Source organism: Myotis lucifugus, unplaced genomic scaffold (assembly GCF_000147115.1).
Source record: "Myotis lucifugus unplaced genomic scaffold, Myoluc2.0 scaffold_0, whole genome shotgun sequence".
Lineage (NCBI taxonomy): Eukaryota > Metazoa > Chordata > Mammalia > Chiroptera > Vespertilionidae > Myotis > Myotis lucifugus.
This window is the reverse complement of record NW_005871048.1, coordinates 41751957-41771577: the sequence shown is the minus strand read 5'-3', so window position 1 is coordinate 41771577 and position 19621 is coordinate 41751957. Positions and strand designations below refer to the sequence as shown.

Sequence of the window (19621 nt, the reverse complement as noted above, 5' to 3'; positions counted from 1 at the left end):
CTAAGTTGCACCGTAGGAACAAATCTCCGACGTAACCCGAGGACCCACTGTATAGTATTGTGAGCTGTTCTTGCATATGTAAATGTACTCATTAATGTATCTATACTAATAAAAGGGAAAGATGCAAATTGACCGTCCCTCCACGATGCCCCACAAGCCATGTCCACCACCCAATCGGGAGTGAGTATGCAAGTTAACCTGACAAAGATGGTGGGTTAATTTGCATATGCAGGTGTCAAGCGCCCTAGGAGGTGACAGCGGCCTCGGGCTCCCGGGACCATCACAGGCCCCAGGAGGCAAGGCCGACTGCACCTAGCCATGCCCGCGGGCTCCCGGGACCTTCGCCAGCGGAGAGCAGAGAGGGAGAGTGGGAGGTTTGGAGGACTTGGCAGAGCAGGAGGCCGCTGGACATAGAGCACAGCGAGAGAGAGGGCGGCTTGGAAGGTGTGGCTCCCTCTGTCACCCCAGCTTCCTCATCACAACTGTGGAAACTGACAGCAGGGAGGAGGAAGTCCCACCCCCACAGAATCAGCCAGAATCATTCGTTGGTCAGACAGCTCTCAGTGGCCTGACAGCCAGGACTCTCATTCACCTGCATCTCAGACCGTGACAGTAGAGAAGTGGGACTAAAGAACAACTGTTGATACAACATAGCTCTGCAGCCAAAAGATGCTGGTGTTATCGACAGAAAATGTCTGAAGAGCAGTGTGTGTCTGATCTTGAAAGAAGGTGGCGCCTGCGACAGAATGTATCTGAAGACCAGCTATTGGAAAAACATCGCTCTGATGCCAAAAAACACCAGCGTCATCAACAGAAAATGTCTAAAGACCAACGTATCTTTGAAGTTGAAAGAAGGCAGTGGCGTTGACAAAGTATGTCTAGAGAGCAATCATCAACAAGTTCTACCAATACTGGTAGGAACTGCCTTCTCAGCAAAAATGAAGTACATGAGGATGCAATTCTCGAACATAGTTGTGGTGGAATGACTGTTCGATGTGAATTTTGCCTATCACTAAATTTCTCTGATGAAAAACCATCCAATGGGAAATTCACTCAATGTTGTAGCAAAGGAAAAGTCTGTCCAAATGATATACATTTTCCAAATTACCCAGCATATTTAAAAAGATTAATGACAAATGAAGATTCTGACAGTAAAAATTACATGGAAAATATTCGTTCCATAAATAGTTCTTTTGCTTTTGCTTCCATGGGTGCAAATATTGCATCGCCATCAGGATATGGGCCATACTGTTTTAGAATACACGGACAAGTTTATCACCATACTGGAATTTTACATCCTTCGGATGGTGTTTCTCAGAAGTTTGCTCAACTCTATACTTTGGATACAGCCGAAGCTACAAGTAAAAGATCAGCAATGCCAGAAAACCAGGGCTGCTCAGAAAGACTCACGATCAACATCAACAACCTCATGCATGAAATAAATGAATTAACAAAATCGTACAAGATGCTACATGAGGTAGAAAAGGAAGCCCAATCTGAAGCAGCAGCAAAAGGTATTGCTCCCACAGAAGTAACAATGGCAATTAAATATGATCATAACAGTGACCCAGGTGGATATAATTCTCCCCGTGTAACCGAGGTTGCTGTCATATTCAGAAACGAAGATGGAGAACCTCCTTTTGAAAGGGACTTGCTCATTCATTGTAAACCAGATCCCAATAATCCAAATGCCACTAAAATGAAACAAATCAATATCCTGTTTCCTACATTAGATGCAATGACATATCCTATTCTTTTTCCATATGGTGAACAAGGCTGGGGAACAGATACTGCATTAAGACTCAGAGACAACAGTGTAATTGACAATAATACTAGACAAAATGTAAGGACACGAGTCAGTATTATGGATTTCATCTCTCTGTTCGGGACACATTCAATCCTATTTTAAATACAGGAAAATTAACTCAACAGTTTATAGTGGATTCATATTCAAAAATGGAGGCCAATTGGATAAATTTCATCAGAGCAAACCAATCTAAGCAAACCACCAATATAGTGGTTTGATGGATTATCTCAAATCTAGATCTGAAAATGACAATGTGCCAATTGGTAAAATGATAATACTTCCATCATCTTTTGAGGGTAGTCCCAGAAATATGCAGCAGTGATATCAGGATGCTATGGCAATTGTAACGAATATGGCAAGCCTGATTTATTCATAATCATGACATGCAACCCCAAATGGGCAGATATTGCAAACAATTTACAAAGCTGGCAAAAAGTTGAAAACAGACCTGACTTGGTAGCCAGAGTTTTTAATATTAAGCTGAATGCTCTTTTAAATGATATCTGTAAATTCCATTTATTTGGCAAAGTAATAGCTAAAATTCATGTCATTGAATTTCAGAAACACGGACTGCCTCACGCTCACATATTATTGATGTTAGATAGTCCAAATTACATTCCTCTAATTAATTCCCTTTCAATGTGCACGAATTTTGTGCACCAGGCCACTAGTATGTATATATTATGTACATATGTGTAATAATAATGTATATATATAAATTGTTGAAAAAGGGGTTAAATATGTTTCCTTTCAGAATCAAGCTTCCATATATTACCCTACCAGTCTCAGATAACAGTTTTTAAAGAGTTTCTACTAAGAGCAACAAAATATAACAAACTACAAATGCTTGGAGATGATCTAAGAACTGATAAGAAGATAATTCTGGTTGAAGTAAGTACAACTTTTGAAATCTGCAGTACCTATAGAGTAAACAGTTGCAAGGTATATCTTCTGTGATAATGACATTAACTCTTCATAGTATTAATAGTGGTAAAATATAACATAAAGGCTTGATAATAGAAACTTAAAAACCTACTTAGTGAACTTGAATAGAGTAGCTATAGGTGAATGGACTTTAAAAATTTAATAGCTTAAGTGTAGAAAAGCAAAATTAATATTTGGAAAATGATGTCTTTGTGAAAATACTAAAACTAGTAGTGACCCTAAGAAATTTAATGTGAAAATTGGGTTTCCCATTGATGGACATTACTGTTGAGGATATCAGCTATTTCATATTCTCTTTCTATAAATGTTCTGGCTACAATATGTTGAATAGATAGCATTTTTTCCTGTCTTGGTAAATATAAATCTGAACATAAATTTACATGGGAACAAAACTGAACAAGTATTTATTGTGTATTTTCAATAGGATTTACCTAACCAGTTTTATCGAGATTCTCATACTTTACATGAAGTTCTAAGGTGAGTTTCAGTGAAGTTTTCTAAAATTCCAAATTAAATGGTAAGTGGCTTAAATTTCAACATTGCTATATTTTGTTATTTTAGGAAATATGTACAGATTGGTCGATGTCCTCTAATATTTATAATCTCTGACAGTCTCAGTGGAGATAATAATCAAAGGTTACTGTTTCCCAAAGAAATTCAAGAAGAGTGTGCTATCTCAAACATTAGGTAAGAATTAAATTTGTTTAAAATGTTCACATACACGTTGTATTTTAAATTAATCATTTAACCATTTTCTTGTCGTATAAAACTTTGACAGTTTCAACCCTGTGGCACCAACAATTATGATGAAATTTCTTAATCGGATAGTGTCAATAGAAGCTAAGAAGGTAAGTTTCTTTAAGAAATGATTAATTTGATTCTAACATTCTAATTATACAAAACCAAACTTAAGTGGTATTATGTAAACTTGAGGAGTTGGAGACACATATTTTTATAATTAACAATTTTATTACATTTATAAGGCATGTCATTTTGGAAAATATAGGAAATATTGATTTAAAAGCTCCTTAATGTTTTTATTTTGAAACTTAGCTTTCTCTTTCACATTAGGTCAATTTTCCTTTGTTTTAGTGTTCTAAATTGTATCTGTAATCAAGAAACTGTTAACTGGCATCTAGGTACATAAGTCATCAACAGTACAACTGTACTTTTATCCATTGTCACTTTTTATTATTGTGGTAAAAAACAATAAAATTTACCATCCCAAATATTTTTTTCCAGCTTTATTGAGATATAATTGATAGAACATCGCATAAGTTTAAGAAGTAGAATGTGTTGATTTGATACACTTATGTATTGCAGAATGTTTACCACCACAGCATTACCTAACACCTCCATCACATCATGTAATTACCATTTCTTTTTTGTGGTGAGAACATTTAAAATCTACTCTCATAACAATTTTCAAATATATAATATAGTATTATAATTATGCCACTGTAACCATTTTTAAGAATACAGTTGAATAGTGTTAGGCATATTAACATGGTTGTGAAACATCTGTCACTTTTAATGCATCATTTTTTTCTTTCAAATCATGGTGATGTTAAAATAAATTGATGGAACTTCTAGCAGCATGGTTCTAGATCTTACATGAAACATAGTTTATTTATTTATTTTTGCACTGCTGGGATCACAGGAATTGAAGGAAATCTCTAAGGAAGGGGTTGTTTTGAATATTAAAATAATGTATGTGTATAGAGCACTTAACTGAATAAATAACTTTTCATAATGAAATATAAGAAACAAACTGAGTCCAACAATAATGAAGCAGTTACACAGTTGAGCTATTATGTCATTAATTAGTGTTTTGAGAATATTTAGTGACATGGGACAATACAATTAAATGCCAAGTTAAAAATAACAAGATATAAACTTATATGATAATGCTAACAGTAGAAATATCTTCAGCCCTTTATATGTGTCAGTCACTATGCAAAGTGTTTGCATACTTATCTTATTAAACCTTGTCATAACCATATAAAATTGGTACATTATTCCTATTTTACAGGTAAGGAAACTGAGCTTTGGGGCAAATAATTTACATAATATCCCACACCTGTTAAGTATCAGACAGGTTTGAAATTTGTTCTGACTCCAATTTACTGTGCTAAAACAAAACAAGCAATTGTCAGTCACAACAAAATGTACATATATATATAAACGTACACATACCAAAAAATAGTACATACAAATGTTAAATGTGATTAGTTCTGTATGGTTGGATTACTTATGATTTTTTTATATCTTTTTTAAAAAAAATCTACATTCTTTACTATGAGCATACTACAAATTATAGTGTGTGTTTTTTTGTTTTTTTTAAAATATTTTTTATTGATTTTTTACAGAGAGGAAGGGAGAGAGATAGAGAGTTAGAAACATTGATGAGAGAGAAACATCGATCAGCCGCCTCCTGCATATCTCCCACCGGGGATGTGCCCGCAACCCAGGTACATGCCCTTGACCGGAATCGAACCTGGGACCCTTCAGTCTGCAGGCCGACGCTCTATCCACTGAGCCAAACCGGTTTCAGCACAAATTATAGTTTTAAGTATTTTATCAAACATTAAGAAATAATAAAAATAATCAATATACTACTTTATCACCTTAATTCAAATCTGAAAGATTCTAATGTACTTCCATTAATTTATAAAAAGAGGGAGTTTTTGGTTGTGTGTTTTATTTTATTTAGGAAACCATTTAAGATTTTTAATTTTCTCATTTCAGAATGGAGGAAATATTACCGTCCCTGATAAAACTTCTCTAGAGTTGCTCTGTCAAGGATGCTCTGGTGATATCAGAAGTGCAATCAACAGCCTCCAGTTTTCTTCTTCAAAAGGTAACTATGGAAGATATATTCTTACAGCATTATATAGGTGACTGCTCTCTCTTAGTTGTTCATGAAATGAAATCAGACTAAACATATTTTAACTTATAATTGATGTATACCTATTTCCACTTACTATTTTTTTATTGAGACGATGTCATAATATATGTGTATACATGCATGCACAGACCCCTATGAATATGTCATCGTATGTATCTGTACATCTGAGACAAAACCTAATTCATTTATGTGGTTTGTGACTTTACCTTTGAAAGTTAATTTGACTTCCTGGGTGAAAACCTTGGCTCTGCCACTTAGCAGTGACAATCTTACAGGTGACTAAATCTTTCTGTGCCTCTATTTTCTCACCTTTTATATCAAAAACTCTTGAGTTCTGTGAAGAGTAAGCAAAGTAATACTTGTATTTATTCCAGTGCTTGATACATAATAAGGGCTCAATAAATGGCCAGCTGTTAATGAATTTAATAATATTGTGCTCATGTAGGTTTAGTTTTGAACTTCTTTCATAATAATATATATGATGTGTTTAACAAATTAGTTTCCCTTTACTGATATGTAAAAGGGGTGCACAGCCTTATGATATTATAGAGATAGCCCCACTAATGGCAATGAGTTACACTTTTACTCCAGTAGTCATATTTCACTGAGCACAGTCTTTATCAGAAAACATTGAACAAATGTTGATGCTTAACATTCAGAAATGACCTTAAAAAATTAAAAGCCATCTTTGGAGCTCTCAAAATCCACCTGAAGTACTAATTTCTACCCAGAAGTGTAACATGTTCATCTGGTTTACAACTTTGTTTTTCAAAATAACTGTAGAGAAATAAAATAGGCAGCCTGACACAACTGAAAACAGAATTCTGCTTTCTGTAGAAACTTAAAGGTAAATGATCTTTAGGTTCACTACTGGAATTATGTGTTAGAAAGACTGAAGTGGGCCACTTTGGGATCCTAACTATCATTTTTAACATTATTGCTCTGAGCTCTGAAATTGTAAAGGGAAGAAAATTAAATTTTTTAGTAGATCAGGAACTGTATTAGCAATTATGTTTTTTTTATTTAATTCTCAGATCAGCCTAATGAAAGAAACAGTATTAGTGTTCAAACGCATATGTTGTGTTCTTTCTGCTATCCCAGGCTGCTTTTCTTAAATGATATATTTTGAGTTTTAAACAATAGAATTATCAATGAAATTTGAACACAAACATATTCAAAATTGGAGACTGCCCACATCAGTAGAGGTAATAAAGAATAGTTATCAAGCATGGATTGCAGAACTAGGCTGCCTGGATTCAAATCACTTACTAAATGATAACCTTGAGCCAGTTCTTTATACCTCATTTCTTTTTTTTTCTTTTAGTAGTTCTTTTCCTAATAGTAGTTTTTTCCTGATAAGGTTTTTATAGGATTAAATTAGTTAATACATATTATTTAACATCGATCAGCTGCCTCCTGCACATCTCCTACTGGGGATGTGCCCACAACCCAGGTACATGCCCTTGACCGGAATCGAACCTGGGACCCTTCAGTCTGCAGGCCGACACTCTATCCACTGAGCCAAACCGGTTTCGGCAATATACCTCATTTCTTCCATCTGTATAATAGTAGTTCTTTTCCTAATAGTAGTTTTTTCCTGATAAGGTTTTTATGAGGATTAAATTAGTTAATACATATTATGTACCAAGAATAGTACCTTGCACAAAACACTGAGAAATCGAGGTGATATGGGTATGACTATATTAAAGAACTAGAGGCCTGGTGCACAAAAATTCGTGAACTAGGGGGGTCCCTCAGCCCAGCCTGCACCCTCTCGCAGTCTGGGAGCCCTCAGGGAATATCCAACTGACAGCTTAGGGCAGCGGTTCTCAATCTGTGGGTTGCGAACCCTTTGGCGGTTGAACGACCCTTTCACAGGTGTCGCCTAAGACCATCCTGCATATCAGATACTTACATTACGATTCATAACAGTAGCAACATTACAGTTATGAAGTAGCAACGAAAATAATTTTATGGTTGGGTCACAACATGAGGAACTGTATTTAAAGGGCCAGAAGGTTGAGAACCACTGGCTTAGGGGAAGCGGGCCTAAGCCGCAGTCTGGCTTCCCTCTGAGGGAGGTGATTGGCAGGCCGATTGGGATAGTGCGGGCTGGCGAGCGGCCGGCCCCACCCCCAATTGCGCCATGGCCACTCGTGGCCTCCCTCTGCGGGAGGCAACCCCGACAGGCCTATCTGGGGATGGTGCTGGGCGGCCCTGCCCCGAATTGCCCTGCTGCTGATGCTGCCCGTGGCCTCCCTCTGCGGGAGGCGACCAGATGGGCGATCAGGGATGGCACCAGCTCCCATCGCCCTGCTGCTGCTGGTTGCCGCTGCCCGCGCCCCCCATCCCATCGCTGTCCCCTCCCTCTGCCCGCTGGCATGCGCCTTGGCTGGCCTGGTGACACCTGCTTGCCAGGTTCCCCTCCCCCCCACTGACCCGTTGTTCCACCGTTCAGTCAATTTGCATATTACACTTTTATTGTATAGGATGTGTATCTGAAAATTTGAAATGTGTCATGAAATACTTTTAGATGACATTTAATCTGTTTTAATAGTTTAGTAACTCAAAGAGGACTCTGACTCAGTTCAGATATTTTATAATTATTATTTATTAAAAAATATTTCTTAATTAGAATACTCAGTATAACTGTATCTGAAGTGTTCTTAATTTTAGCTTTCATATTTTTATTTTTATTTTAAATATTGTCACTTGGGTGTATCTTATTTAGGAAGGAACAATTTATGCCCAAGGAAAAAAGGAATGTCTTCATTAAAATCAGATGCTGTGCTGTCAAAATCAAGACGAAGAAAAAAATCTGATAAGGTTTTTGAAAATCAAGAGGTCCAAGCTATTGGTGGAAAAGATGTTTCTCTCTTTCTCTTCAGAGCTCTAGGGAAAATACTATATTGCAAAAGTAAGAAAACTTACACATTTTTAAAAGTTTGTTAGATATTATTCTTACAACTGAAGTAAAATACCAAAAAATTTTTAATGTCATGTGTTTGGTTCTTTCATAACAAAGAACTAGGACTAGATCAGATGCTGTTTGGCAAGGCCTATGCAGGAAAATGTATTTATCCAGATAGAGTATTTTTGGAATATGAGTGGGATTAAACACAAAAACGAAGTACTCCAGGCCATATTAATGTCCGTAAGTCTTTAAAATTATCGTTTACTAAAAGTAAGACATCAATCCATCTAGACATTTAGTGGCAAGTGTTGGTTGCCCAAGTCCTCTTAGCACTGAACTCTGGCCACCAGGGCCCTAAGCAAATTGCTAGGTAGCTTCAGGTTTTTGGATTCTCTTACATTTCTCTGGTCCCTTCACTAGCAGTTTTGTCCCCAACCAGAAATGTTCTTCCTTTCCCTCTTCTTTTTTTTTTAATAATTCTTTACCCTCTTTTGTCTTTAATGGCTGCTTCTCCTCAGCCTCTTTACCCCCGTTACCCATCTCTAATTGTCTCTTCTTTCAATAAAATCCCAAATTCCTATTCTTTTATGTGGAAAATAGCAGTTTTCAGTCTATGATCCTAAAGGAAGAAAATTAAGATTTTTCTAAATATTTATATTGATTTTAAATATATGTATTTTATATTGATTTCAGAGAGGAAGGGAGAGGGAGGGAGAGAGATAGAAACATCAGTGATGAGAATCATTGATTGGCTGCCTCCTGCACGCCCCCTACTGGGGATCAAGCCTGTAACCTGGTCATTGTGCCCTGACCAAGAATCGAACTGTGACCTCCTGGTTCATAGGTCACCATTCAAGCACTGAGCTACTCTAGCCGGGCTGTATTGATTTTAGAGAGAGGGGGAGGGACAGAACAGAGACAGAGAAAATACCTATCAGCCACCTCTTGCATGCCTCCCACCAGGGATCGAGCCCGAAATCTGGACCTATGCCGTGACAGGAAATCGAACCAGTGACCTCTCGGTGCATGGGATGATGCTCAACCAACATCCACACCAGCCAGCGGAGATTTCTTCTTTTTTTATTTTTTTAAATCTATCTGGTGCAGTTTTTTTTTTTTAAATATATATTTTATTGATTTTTTACAGAGAGGAAGGAAGAGGGAAAGAGAGTTAGAAACATCGATGAGAGAGAAGCATTGATCAGCTGCCTCCTGCACACCCGCTACTGGGGATGTGCCTGCAACCAAGGTACATGCCCTTAACTGGAATCGAACCCGGGACCCTTCAGTCCGCAGGCCAACGCTCTCTCCACTGAGCCAAACCAGTCAGGGCAGGTGCAATTTTTATAAAACAATTTACACAGATTTTTAAAAGAAAAATCATTGCTATAGTTTAGAATAGTTATATGTTATAACAAAAAATAGTTCATGATGAACAATAAAAAAGTCTTATGTGTACAGTATCCTCAACATTCTCTCAGTTTTCCAAATCTCTTGTAAAATAGCTGCAAATAACCGTGAATTGTAAAATGTTGCAAATAATTCACTGAAACCTCATGCTATCACTCCCATTACTATTTGAGACTGTTTTCCGGTTGTCAAAAACCCTGTTGTTTCAAGCTACTGTTTTTTATCTTCCTATAAAACTCTGTGAATGCCTCTTACGCCTGCTTTCTATTGATCGTTCTTATCAAAAATTGGGATTTCTAAATGGAAACCTCCGTGCCACCTGAGGAAAATGAAACAGGCATCACTTAGGTGGAAATGAAGACACTCTGTCTCTGGCTCCTCTGGCCTCTGGAGCCGAGTGGCCATTCACTGATTCTTTTCCTTCCACTCTTTTCCTCCTCGACACTCTTTTATAACCTTCTGTATTAGGGAATGGGGTTTCTTCTTCTCTCCTGCAGAGTGTGTCATCCGCCAAATAGTAAATAAGCTGTAAAGGCCTCTATATTGAGATGAGAATAAAAAGAAGAAAGCAACTCAGAGCTGGAAAGGTGAAATGTGGAGTGCTTTAATTCTAGAAATGCCATAATCTAGATATCAGAATTCTACATTTTTCTTAATAGCGAGGCAACTCACATAAGCTTCCAGTTATTTTTAACAGTTCAATTAGTATTTTTACAATTATGTACCTAAAGTGTTGAAAACTTTAAAATAAGAGGTGCTATATAATTATAAAGATGTTTTTTTTAATCTGGAAATTTTTTATAGGAGCATCTGTAACAGAAGTAGACTCCCCTCGATTGCCCTCCCATTTATCAGAGTATGAACGGGATACATTACTTGTTCATCCTGAGGTAAAGTGTAAAATCTTTAGTAACACTAAGTACTACTTACAAGACATATATTATTTACATTTGTGGGCATATATATTTGACCACTGCATTTTTACCAAAATGATACACGTGTGCTTTTTTTTATATTATAGGAAGTGGTAGAAATGTCACACATGCCAGGAGAGTTATTTAATTTATATCTTCACCAAAACTACATAGATTTCTTCACGGAAGTAGATGATCTTGTGAGAGCCAGTGAGTTTCTGAGTTTTGCAGATATCATCAGTGGTGACTGGAATGTAAGACCATTTGACTTAAATGTTTTTGTTTTTTACTATTTCCTCAGAATTGAGAAAAAATTTTACTCTTATTCTTAATTATTTGACGTGACTTATATAACTTAATAGCTATGAGAAAATTAATTCATCCAACTCAGTGTTTGTAATGAAGCTTCAGCAGTTAACTTGATTTTCCCGATGATAAAATAACACTTAATTTTTTCTAAAGTTGTTTTCTGATTATAAAATTAATATATAGAAATTTTGACAACCATTGAAAAGTGGATAGAAGGAAAATAACTACTTTCTATACTTTCTGCTAGTTTTTTAATGGTTTCCTTTTTATAAATTGAAATCATTCACTATAAAATTTGTACGTTTTTCTTAACTTTTTAAAAACCTATATCTTTATTGATTTCAGAGAGGAAGAGAGAGGGAGAGAAGACAGAAACATCAATGATGAGAAAGAACAATGGATCGGCTGCCCCCTGCATGCATGCCCCACATTGGGGATCGAGCCTGCAACCTGGTTAACACTGTTTTTTTGGTTTTGTTTTTTTTTTTTATGTATAGGGTGTAATGTCACAGGAAGGCCATAGTATTCTGCCACCTGTGAGGAGTAAGCCCAAGTTGCTGCTGGATGTGTTATACACAGAAAAGCCATTCTTCAGTCGCTCTGTTCTCTCCACACCCAATTTTTTTTTAAATATATTTTTATTGATTTCAGAGAAGAAGGGAGGAGAGAGAGATAGAAACATCAATGATGAGAAAGAATCATTGATTGGAGGCTGGGCCCACAACCCAGGCATGTGCCCCTGGCCAGAATCAAACCCGGGACCCTTTAGTCCGCAGGCCGACGCTCTATCCACTGTGCCAAACCAATCAGGGCAACACTGTTTTGATATGTTAATATTTCTCTGTGTTTTAAATGTTGAAATAGCATTAATAATTAAAACTAGGAAAGATAAAATAAAAACATTTTTATATAGTGTATCATATTTAGAGTTTCATTATTCAGCAATTGTATTTGCTTAATTTTTTTATACTTTTTTATTTTGAAATTTTCCAATCTATAGACAAATGGAAAGAATAGTACAATGAGTATCTGTGTACCTTTAACTGTTGCTTACCAGTTTTTCACATTTTGCTACATTTGCTTAATCTCTGTGTATTTACAGACTTATTTTAGCTGAATAATTGGAAAGTAATTGCAAACATCATGACACTTAATACTTAAGCATCCATAATAACATTAGTCTGTTACAAACAAGCAGAATAGCCTCCCACCTAAGAAAATTAACATACTGTCCTTATTTTGATTTCCCCAGTTGTCTGAAAAATGTATTTAAAGTCATTTTTCCCACTCTCATCCAAGATCCAATCAGAGTTGACACATAGCATTTGAGTGTTATTTCTTAGTTGGACTTGTCTTAAATAACCTTGTAGCATATTATTTTTAGGCCTGCAGTGATGTTGAAAAGGCTAAATATGGTTAGTCCTTTTTTGGTGTCAGAAATACCATTAGTACTATTTTATAAATCTCATATTTTCTTTATTTCACATCCTTTCTTTTTTAGACCCGCTCTTTACTCAGGGAATATAGTACGTCAATAGCTACAAGAGGTGTGATACATTCCAACAAAGCCCGAGGATTTGCTCATTGCCAAGGAGGAGGATCAAGTTTTCGGCCGTTGCACAAACCCCAATGGTTTTTAATAAATAAAAAGGTAAAAAAAAAAGGAATTGTACACTTTCCATAGGTGAACTTTATGGCATGTGAATTACATGTCAATAAAGTTTTTGTTTGTGTTTTTTTTGGTGGAGTTGATTCTCACCAGGGGATATTTTTTCCATTGCTTTTCAGAGTGGGAAGGATGGAGGGGGCGGGGGACATCAATGTGAGAGAAACATCAACTGGTTGCCTCCTGCATGCTCCCCGATGCAAGGCAGGGAGTGAACCTGCAACCCAAAGTATATGCCGTTAACTGGAAATTGAACCCGCGACCTGTTGGTGCATGGGTTGACACTCAAACAACCGAGCCACACTGGCAAGGGCAAGTTGGGTTTCATGTTGTTTTAAAAAAGAAAAACGATATTTCATTCTTAGTAAGAAATAGTTACTAGGCCCACAATTTTCATTATATTATGACACAACATAAAAAAAACAATTTTCTTAAGTGCTTAGTCATTTTTTTAGGGAAAAATCACTCAATTTGAAAGCCCGTACCTATTTTGTAAGTTGACTTATTGGAATCAAAGTATAATTATAATTATATTTTAGCGTTAATTGAAAATCCTGGCTTTGCCTCTAACCACCTAGATAAATTATTTCACCTAACAACTAATAAGTATGTATACTTAGTTTACCCAGCTATAAAAGAAGAGGATTGAATTAAAGGTCAAAAAACATGTGGCCCATAAGTTGAATGTAACTCACATAGATATTTTCAATGAATCGCCCATCTTTAAAAATTAGTATAATAATTAAAATGTGGACATGGATTTCTGGCTTCAAAATTTCTAGAATCTCCTGGGGGGGAAGAAAGGAAAAGTAAGGCAACACTGGCCCATTTTTTAAAATACATTTTTATTGATTTTTTAGAGAGAGGAAGGGAGAGGGATAATGAGAGAGAAACATTGATTGCATGTGCCATAACCAGGAATTGAACCAGGGACCTCTTAAATCATGAGTCGATGCTCAACCACTGACCCACACCAACCTTTTAAAATATATTTTTATTGATTTGAGAGAGGGGGGAGAGAAAAAGAAACATCAGTTATGAGAGAGAATCATTCATTGGTTGCCTCCTGCACGCCCCACACTAGGGATCGAGCCCACAACTCGGGCATGTGTCCTGACTGGGGATCAAACCCAGAACCTCCTGGTTCATGGATTGATGCTCAATCACTGAGCCACGCTGAACCCACACTGGCCCATATGTTTACATGGCAGCAATCTGCTGAAACCGAATAGAATCTGTCCCTTGAAAATGGGAGTGGTAGGTACAACTGTCCCCAGCTGGTCCACTGCTTTGATTTATATTACCTGCATCTGAACCTGTGACCCCTGGACTAGGTCATCTCTAAGATGTCTTCCAGTTCTAAAATCATGGCTAAATATGAGCCTAAGAAATTTCAACAGATTTCTTTGAAGAACTTTGACTTTTAAGCAATTTATAATCCCTTATTGACTTGCTTTGCTCTTTTAAAGCACATACTAATTTTGCATTATAGTTACATATGAATTATCTTTCCAAGACTGTGAGCTCCTTGAAAGCAAGATTGTGCTTCTTTCCTTATCAGCCTAACATTGCACCTGTGTTACCTGAAGAACATAAGTTCTGCCCTGGCAGGGTAGCTCAGTTGATTAGAGCATAGCCCCATACACCAAAAAGTCACGGGTTCAATTCCCAGTCAGATCACATGCAGGGGGCAACCAATTAATGTTTCTCACATCAATGTTTCTCTTTCTCCCTCTTTCCTCTTTCTCTAAAATCAACCACAAACATCTCCTTGGGTGAGTATTTAAAAAAAAAAATGAAACAATGTTCTCGCATAATTTTGTGATGTATGTATGCTCATAAACTATTCTTTTTTTAAAATATATTTTTATTGAGAGGTAGGGAGAGGAAGAAAGAGATAAAAACATCAATGATGAGGGAGAATCATTGATCGGCTGCTTCCTACTGGGGATCAAGCCCGCAATCCGGGCATGTGCCCTGACCGGGAATCAAACCATGACCTTCTGATACATAGGTTGACGCCCAACCACCGAGCCAGGCCAGCCGGGCTATAAACAATTCTTTTGATTTTTAAGTGTTTTTTTATTCTACCTAAAGTATTTTTTTAAATCACTATTGCTTTCTTTTAAATGTATGTTTATTGATTTCAGAAAGGAAGGGAGAGGAAGAGAGAGATAGAAACATCAATGATGAGAAAGAATCATTGATCAGCTGCCTACTGGGGATCCAGCCTGCAACCCAGACATGTGCCCTGACTGAGAATCTAACCTTGACCTTCTGGTTCATAGGTTGACACTCAACCACTGAACCATACTTGTCGGGCATAAAAAACTTTTATTTCTGTTATGTCAAATGTGCAATTGTTGTGTTGGTAAAATACTGTACTAGATAATGCTAGAATCATTTAAACAACTCATTAGATAAACTGTTAAAAGTATATTTGTAGTAAATAAGCCTACATACTTTTGTGATATAATAAACTTAGTATGTCTAGGAATACTTTTTTCTTTTTTTTCCTTTCACCTTTTTTTTTTTCCATACAGTATCGGGAAAATTGCCTGGCAGCAAAAGCACTTTTTTCTGACTTCTGCTTACCAGCTTTATGCCTCCAAACTCAGCTGTTGCCATATCTTGCTTTGCTAACCATTACAATGAGAAATCAAGGTAATAACATGGGTTTGTATTTTCCCCAAGAAGTAGTGTTTTATAACATTATCGTTTTGTAGGTCAGCTCATCCTGTTTAATAAAAGGCTAATATGCAAATAGACTGAATGGCGGAACTTCCGGTCACTATGATGTGCACTGACCACCAGGGGGCAAACGCTCCAACCAGTAGATTAACTTGCTGCTGGGGTCCGGCTGATCAGGACTGGGTGAGACACTGGACGAGACAGGCCAGACACACCCTGGAGCCCTTCCACGATCCCTTCCCAGCCAGCCAACCTCCCGCGGTCCCTCCCTGGCCAGTCGGCCCCAATCAGCCCCAATTGGGACTGGGCGAGACAGGCCGGACACTCCCTGGAGCCCTCCCCTGGTCCCTCCCCGACCCCAGTCGTGCACCGGTGGGGTCCCTTGGCCTGGCCTGTGCCCTCTCACAATCCAGGAGGACTCCTTGGGGGATGTCAGAGAGCTGGTTTCAGCCCAATCCCTGCAGGCCAGGCCAAGGGACCCCACCAGTGCACGAATTCATGTACCGGGACTCTAGTTGCTATATAATACTGAGACTAAGTGTTTCCCCTTTATTTGTTTTTTAATTATTTTTATTTTTAAATCTTTATTGTTGAGAGTATTACAGATTTTCCCCCTACTTTCCCCCGTTGTCCTCCTCCACTCAGATCCCACCCCAATCCAGGCCTTCACTACCCTATTGTCTGTGTCCATGGGTTATGCATATATGCATATAACTTCTTTGGTTAATCTCTACCCACCCACTCACCACTACCTTCCCTCTGAGACTTTTTTTCTTAATTTTTTAATTGAATTAATTGGGGGTGATATTGGTTAATTAAATTATATAGGTTTCAGGTGTATAATTCTATAATACATCATCTGTATATTGTATTGTGTGTTCACCACCCCAAGTCAAGTCTCTTTCCATCACCATTCATCTTCACTGTGCCCTTGTCTACCTCCCCCCTCCCTTTGCTTATTTAACATGGTTTCCTTTTGTTCTTTGAACATATTTGTAATGGCTCTTTGAAGTCTTTTTCTATTAAATTGAATTCTGGGCCCTCTCAGTTTCTATTGCTTACCCGTTTTCCTGAATATGGGTCATACTTTCTTGTTTCTTTGCATAATCTCAATGTTTTGTTAAATATTGGACTTGGACATTTTAGGTAATACATTGTAGCAAGTTCTGGATACTGGTTTCCCTCCATCTTCTGAGCTTGTTTTTATTGTTGTTGCTTATTTATTTGTTTACTGACTTGGCTAAACTATTTTTTTTTAAAGATATATTTTATTGATTTTTTACAGAGAAGAAGGGAGAGAGATAGAGAGTTAGAAACATCTATGAGAGAGAAACATCGATCAGCTGCCTCCTGCACATCCCCCACTGGGGATGTGCCCGCAACCCAGGTACATGCCCTTGACCGGAATCGAACCTGGGACCTTTCAGTCCGCAGGCCGACGCTCTATCCACTGAGCCAAACCGGCTTCGGCTTGGCTAAACTATTTTAATGAAATCTTCTCAAAGCGCTCAGCCTTGGGCATGCCCACAGTCTCCTTGTGATGACAGTGGTTTTAGCAGGGCTCACTTTGATTTTATTTCTCTTTGCTTTATTTCTTGGTTAAACTGTCTGCCTTGTATGGCATCAAACCAACCTATTACCCTCTACTAGCTGATTGGTTTATCAGTTTCAACAGTGCCAGGGACATAAATTATCCCAGTCTAATAGAATTAAATTGGGCAGGTGTAGACTTTGAGGTATGGTATCTCGTGGTTTGTTCTGACCCCAGGAGGGCTCTTCTTTCTTTCAGATGAAGTAGCTGGCTTATGTTTAACTTGTTGCTCTTAATTAAGAGGAGGCATTTATTTTAAGATGTCCCTTAAGTTTGAGCTTCCCCACACTCTTTTAAATAAAGCCAGTTCCTTTGAGTAGAGCTTCAGAGTTCTCACTTCATATGGAATGCCATTTCCCCCTGGGCAAAACCCCTGACCACTATTCTGGTGGGTGTTCAACTGGAGGTAGTCTCTCATTGGCTTGGCTTAGCTTTTCCAGGTTTGGACCCTCTGCCCTACGAATGGGCTGGGGCAAGGGCCATTGCAATTTGAGGAGGAGGGAGTATTCACCTGCTTGCCATTGGAGTAGAGTTCCCATCCTGTGGATGGGGGCTGAGTGGAGAAAGGGAGCCCCAAACTCTTAGCTGACCACACTCACCAGGAGGGAGCCCTATGTTCTTGGCTGCACCCAGCTGCAGTGAAGTCTCCCTAAAGCTGAGGAAGAGAGGAAGCAGGTCTTAGTTCAAATGCTGCAGACTCTTGTAGTTTTCTGTTTTGTTGGCCACACCAGAACCACATAATTAGAGGGTTGGTGCCTTTTTTTTTTTTCCCCCCCCCCAGAGAAGAAGGGAGAGGGAGAGAGAAATAGAAACATCAATGATGAGAGAGAATCATTAATCAGCTGCCTCCTGCACACCCCACACTGTGGATTGAACCCGCAACCCAGGCATGTGCCCTGACCGGGAATCGAACTGTGACTTCCTGGTACATAGGTTGACGCTCAACCACTGAGCTACGCCGGCTGGGCAGATTTTCTTGAGTAAATGTTTCCTCCTAACAAAATTTACCATCTTAAACCATTTTTAAGTATACAGTTCAGTAGTGTTAAGCATATTCACCTTATTGGGCAGCCAATCTCCAGAATTTGTCATCTTGCAAAATTGAAACTATACACATTAAACACTAACTTACCCCCACCCTGCCAATACCACTTATCTTTTATCTATGAATTTAATTATTCTAGATACCTCACATAAGTGAAATCATACAATTTTTTGTGATTGGTTTATTTCATTTAGCAAGGTTCATTCATAACATAAATCAGAATTTTCTTTTTAAGGCTGGAGACTAGTAATAACTGTATATATATACCACATTTTGTTTACCCATTCATCTGGACACCTAAGTTGCTTCTGCCCTTTGGCTATTGTGAATAGTGCTGCTATAAACAAGGGTATACAAATAACTTTTAAAAGATCCTACTTTTAGTTCTTTTGATGTATACCTAGAAGTGGAATTGTGAGATCATATAGTAATGCTATTTTTAATTTTTTGAGGAACTGCCTTACCATTTTTCACATCAGGTACACCATTTTATACTCCCAGCAGCAGTGCAAAAGGATTCCAATTTCTCTACATTCTTGCCAAACCTTTTTGTGTTCTTTTTTTAAATAATAATCTTCTCATGGGGTATAAAATGATATCTCATGGTTTTGATTTACATTCTCCTAAGGATTAATGACTTTGAGAATCTTTTCCTATGTTTATTGGCCATTTATATATCTTTGGAGAAATGTCTATTTAAAGCTTTTTAAAATCTCTGTTTCAGCTCAGATTTCTTTTATCCAAGATATTGGAAGGCTTCCTCTGAATCGACACTTTGGAAGGTAAGCTGATGATTTTAATTTTCAAAGAACTGCTACTGAAATGTCCACTGAATATGCTATCTATTTTTCCAGTATACAATCAATAAATGTTATCTGTAAAATCCAAGAAATATATTTTGGACCCAGTGATTAAAGACCATGATTGCATTGTAGACCCATCATTTTATTACATATAAAAATGTATTTTCACCAGCTTACAGTGGAATATCAGAATAAATAGAATCATGGAATCACAAAGGCAGAGAATCTTTAAAATCATCTAGTTGAACAAATTTTGCATATCTGGAAACACCTTTTCCGCTTTCCTATCAAGAGATTTTCTTGCCTATATTTGAAGCCTGCAATGACCAAGCACTATCTTTTATTTACTTATCATAGAAAATCCAAACAATTGAGAAAATACAGATACTATAGAGTGATAAGCCTATATCTGTACCGTTCATTTTATTGCAAAATTGTTTCTGCACTAATAGCAGTGATTAACACAATATTTATAGTTCATTTCTTCTTAGCTTATTTGTAAGGTCAGATTATACACTCAGGCATTTATTTATTCATTTTAATCCTCACCAGAGGATATGTTTTATTGATTTTAGAGAGACAGGAAGGGAGAGGGAGAGGGATAGAGAGAGAGAGAGA

General features: G+C 37.5%; 2 protein-coding genes and 1 non-coding gene across 9 annotated transcripts in view; 1 reads left to right on the top strand and 2 right to left on the bottom strand.

Moving 5' to 3' along the window:
• AK6 (adenylate kinase 6) overlaps window positions 1-19621 on the bottom strand; it is a 45858-nt gene that overhangs the window by 23576 nt on the left and 2661 nt on the right. The gene's annotated exons all lie outside the window — the stretch shown is intronic.
• The window catches only part of RAD17 (RAD17 checkpoint clamp loader component), a 29146-nt gene that overhangs the window by 7579 nt on the left and 1946 nt on the right, over window positions 1-19621 (top strand). For 2 of the 7 annotated variants that reach the window (XM_023751065.1, XM_023751054.1), the window contains exons 6-16: window positions 2562-2698; window positions 3177-3229; window positions 3314-3439; window positions 3531-3600; window positions 5501-5612; window positions 8377-8577; window positions 10789-10874; window positions 11006-11152; window positions 12709-12858; window positions 15417-15537; window positions 18925-18982. In XM_023751065.1, coding sequence (XP_023606833.1) covers window positions 2562-2698; window positions 3177-3229; window positions 3314-3439; window positions 3531-3600; window positions 5501-5612; window positions 8377-8577; window positions 10789-10874; window positions 11006-11152; window positions 12709-12858; window positions 15417-15537; window positions 18925-18982 — 1261 coding nt within the window. The remainder of the gene's footprint in view (window positions 1-2561; window positions 2699-3176; window positions 3230-3313; window positions 3440-3530; window positions 3601-5500; window positions 5613-8376; window positions 8578-10788; window positions 10875-11005; window positions 11153-12708; window positions 12859-15416; window positions 15538-18924; window positions 18983-19621) is intronic. The other 5 variants (XR_002828381.1, XR_002828382.1, XM_014452054.2 and 2 more) reach the window with 5 other exon arrangements.
• LOC111825608 lies at window positions 11697-11825 on the bottom strand. Its single transcript, XR_002828801.1, has one exon. It is a non-coding gene; the product is annotated as a small nucleolar RNA SNORA11 (small nucleolar RNA).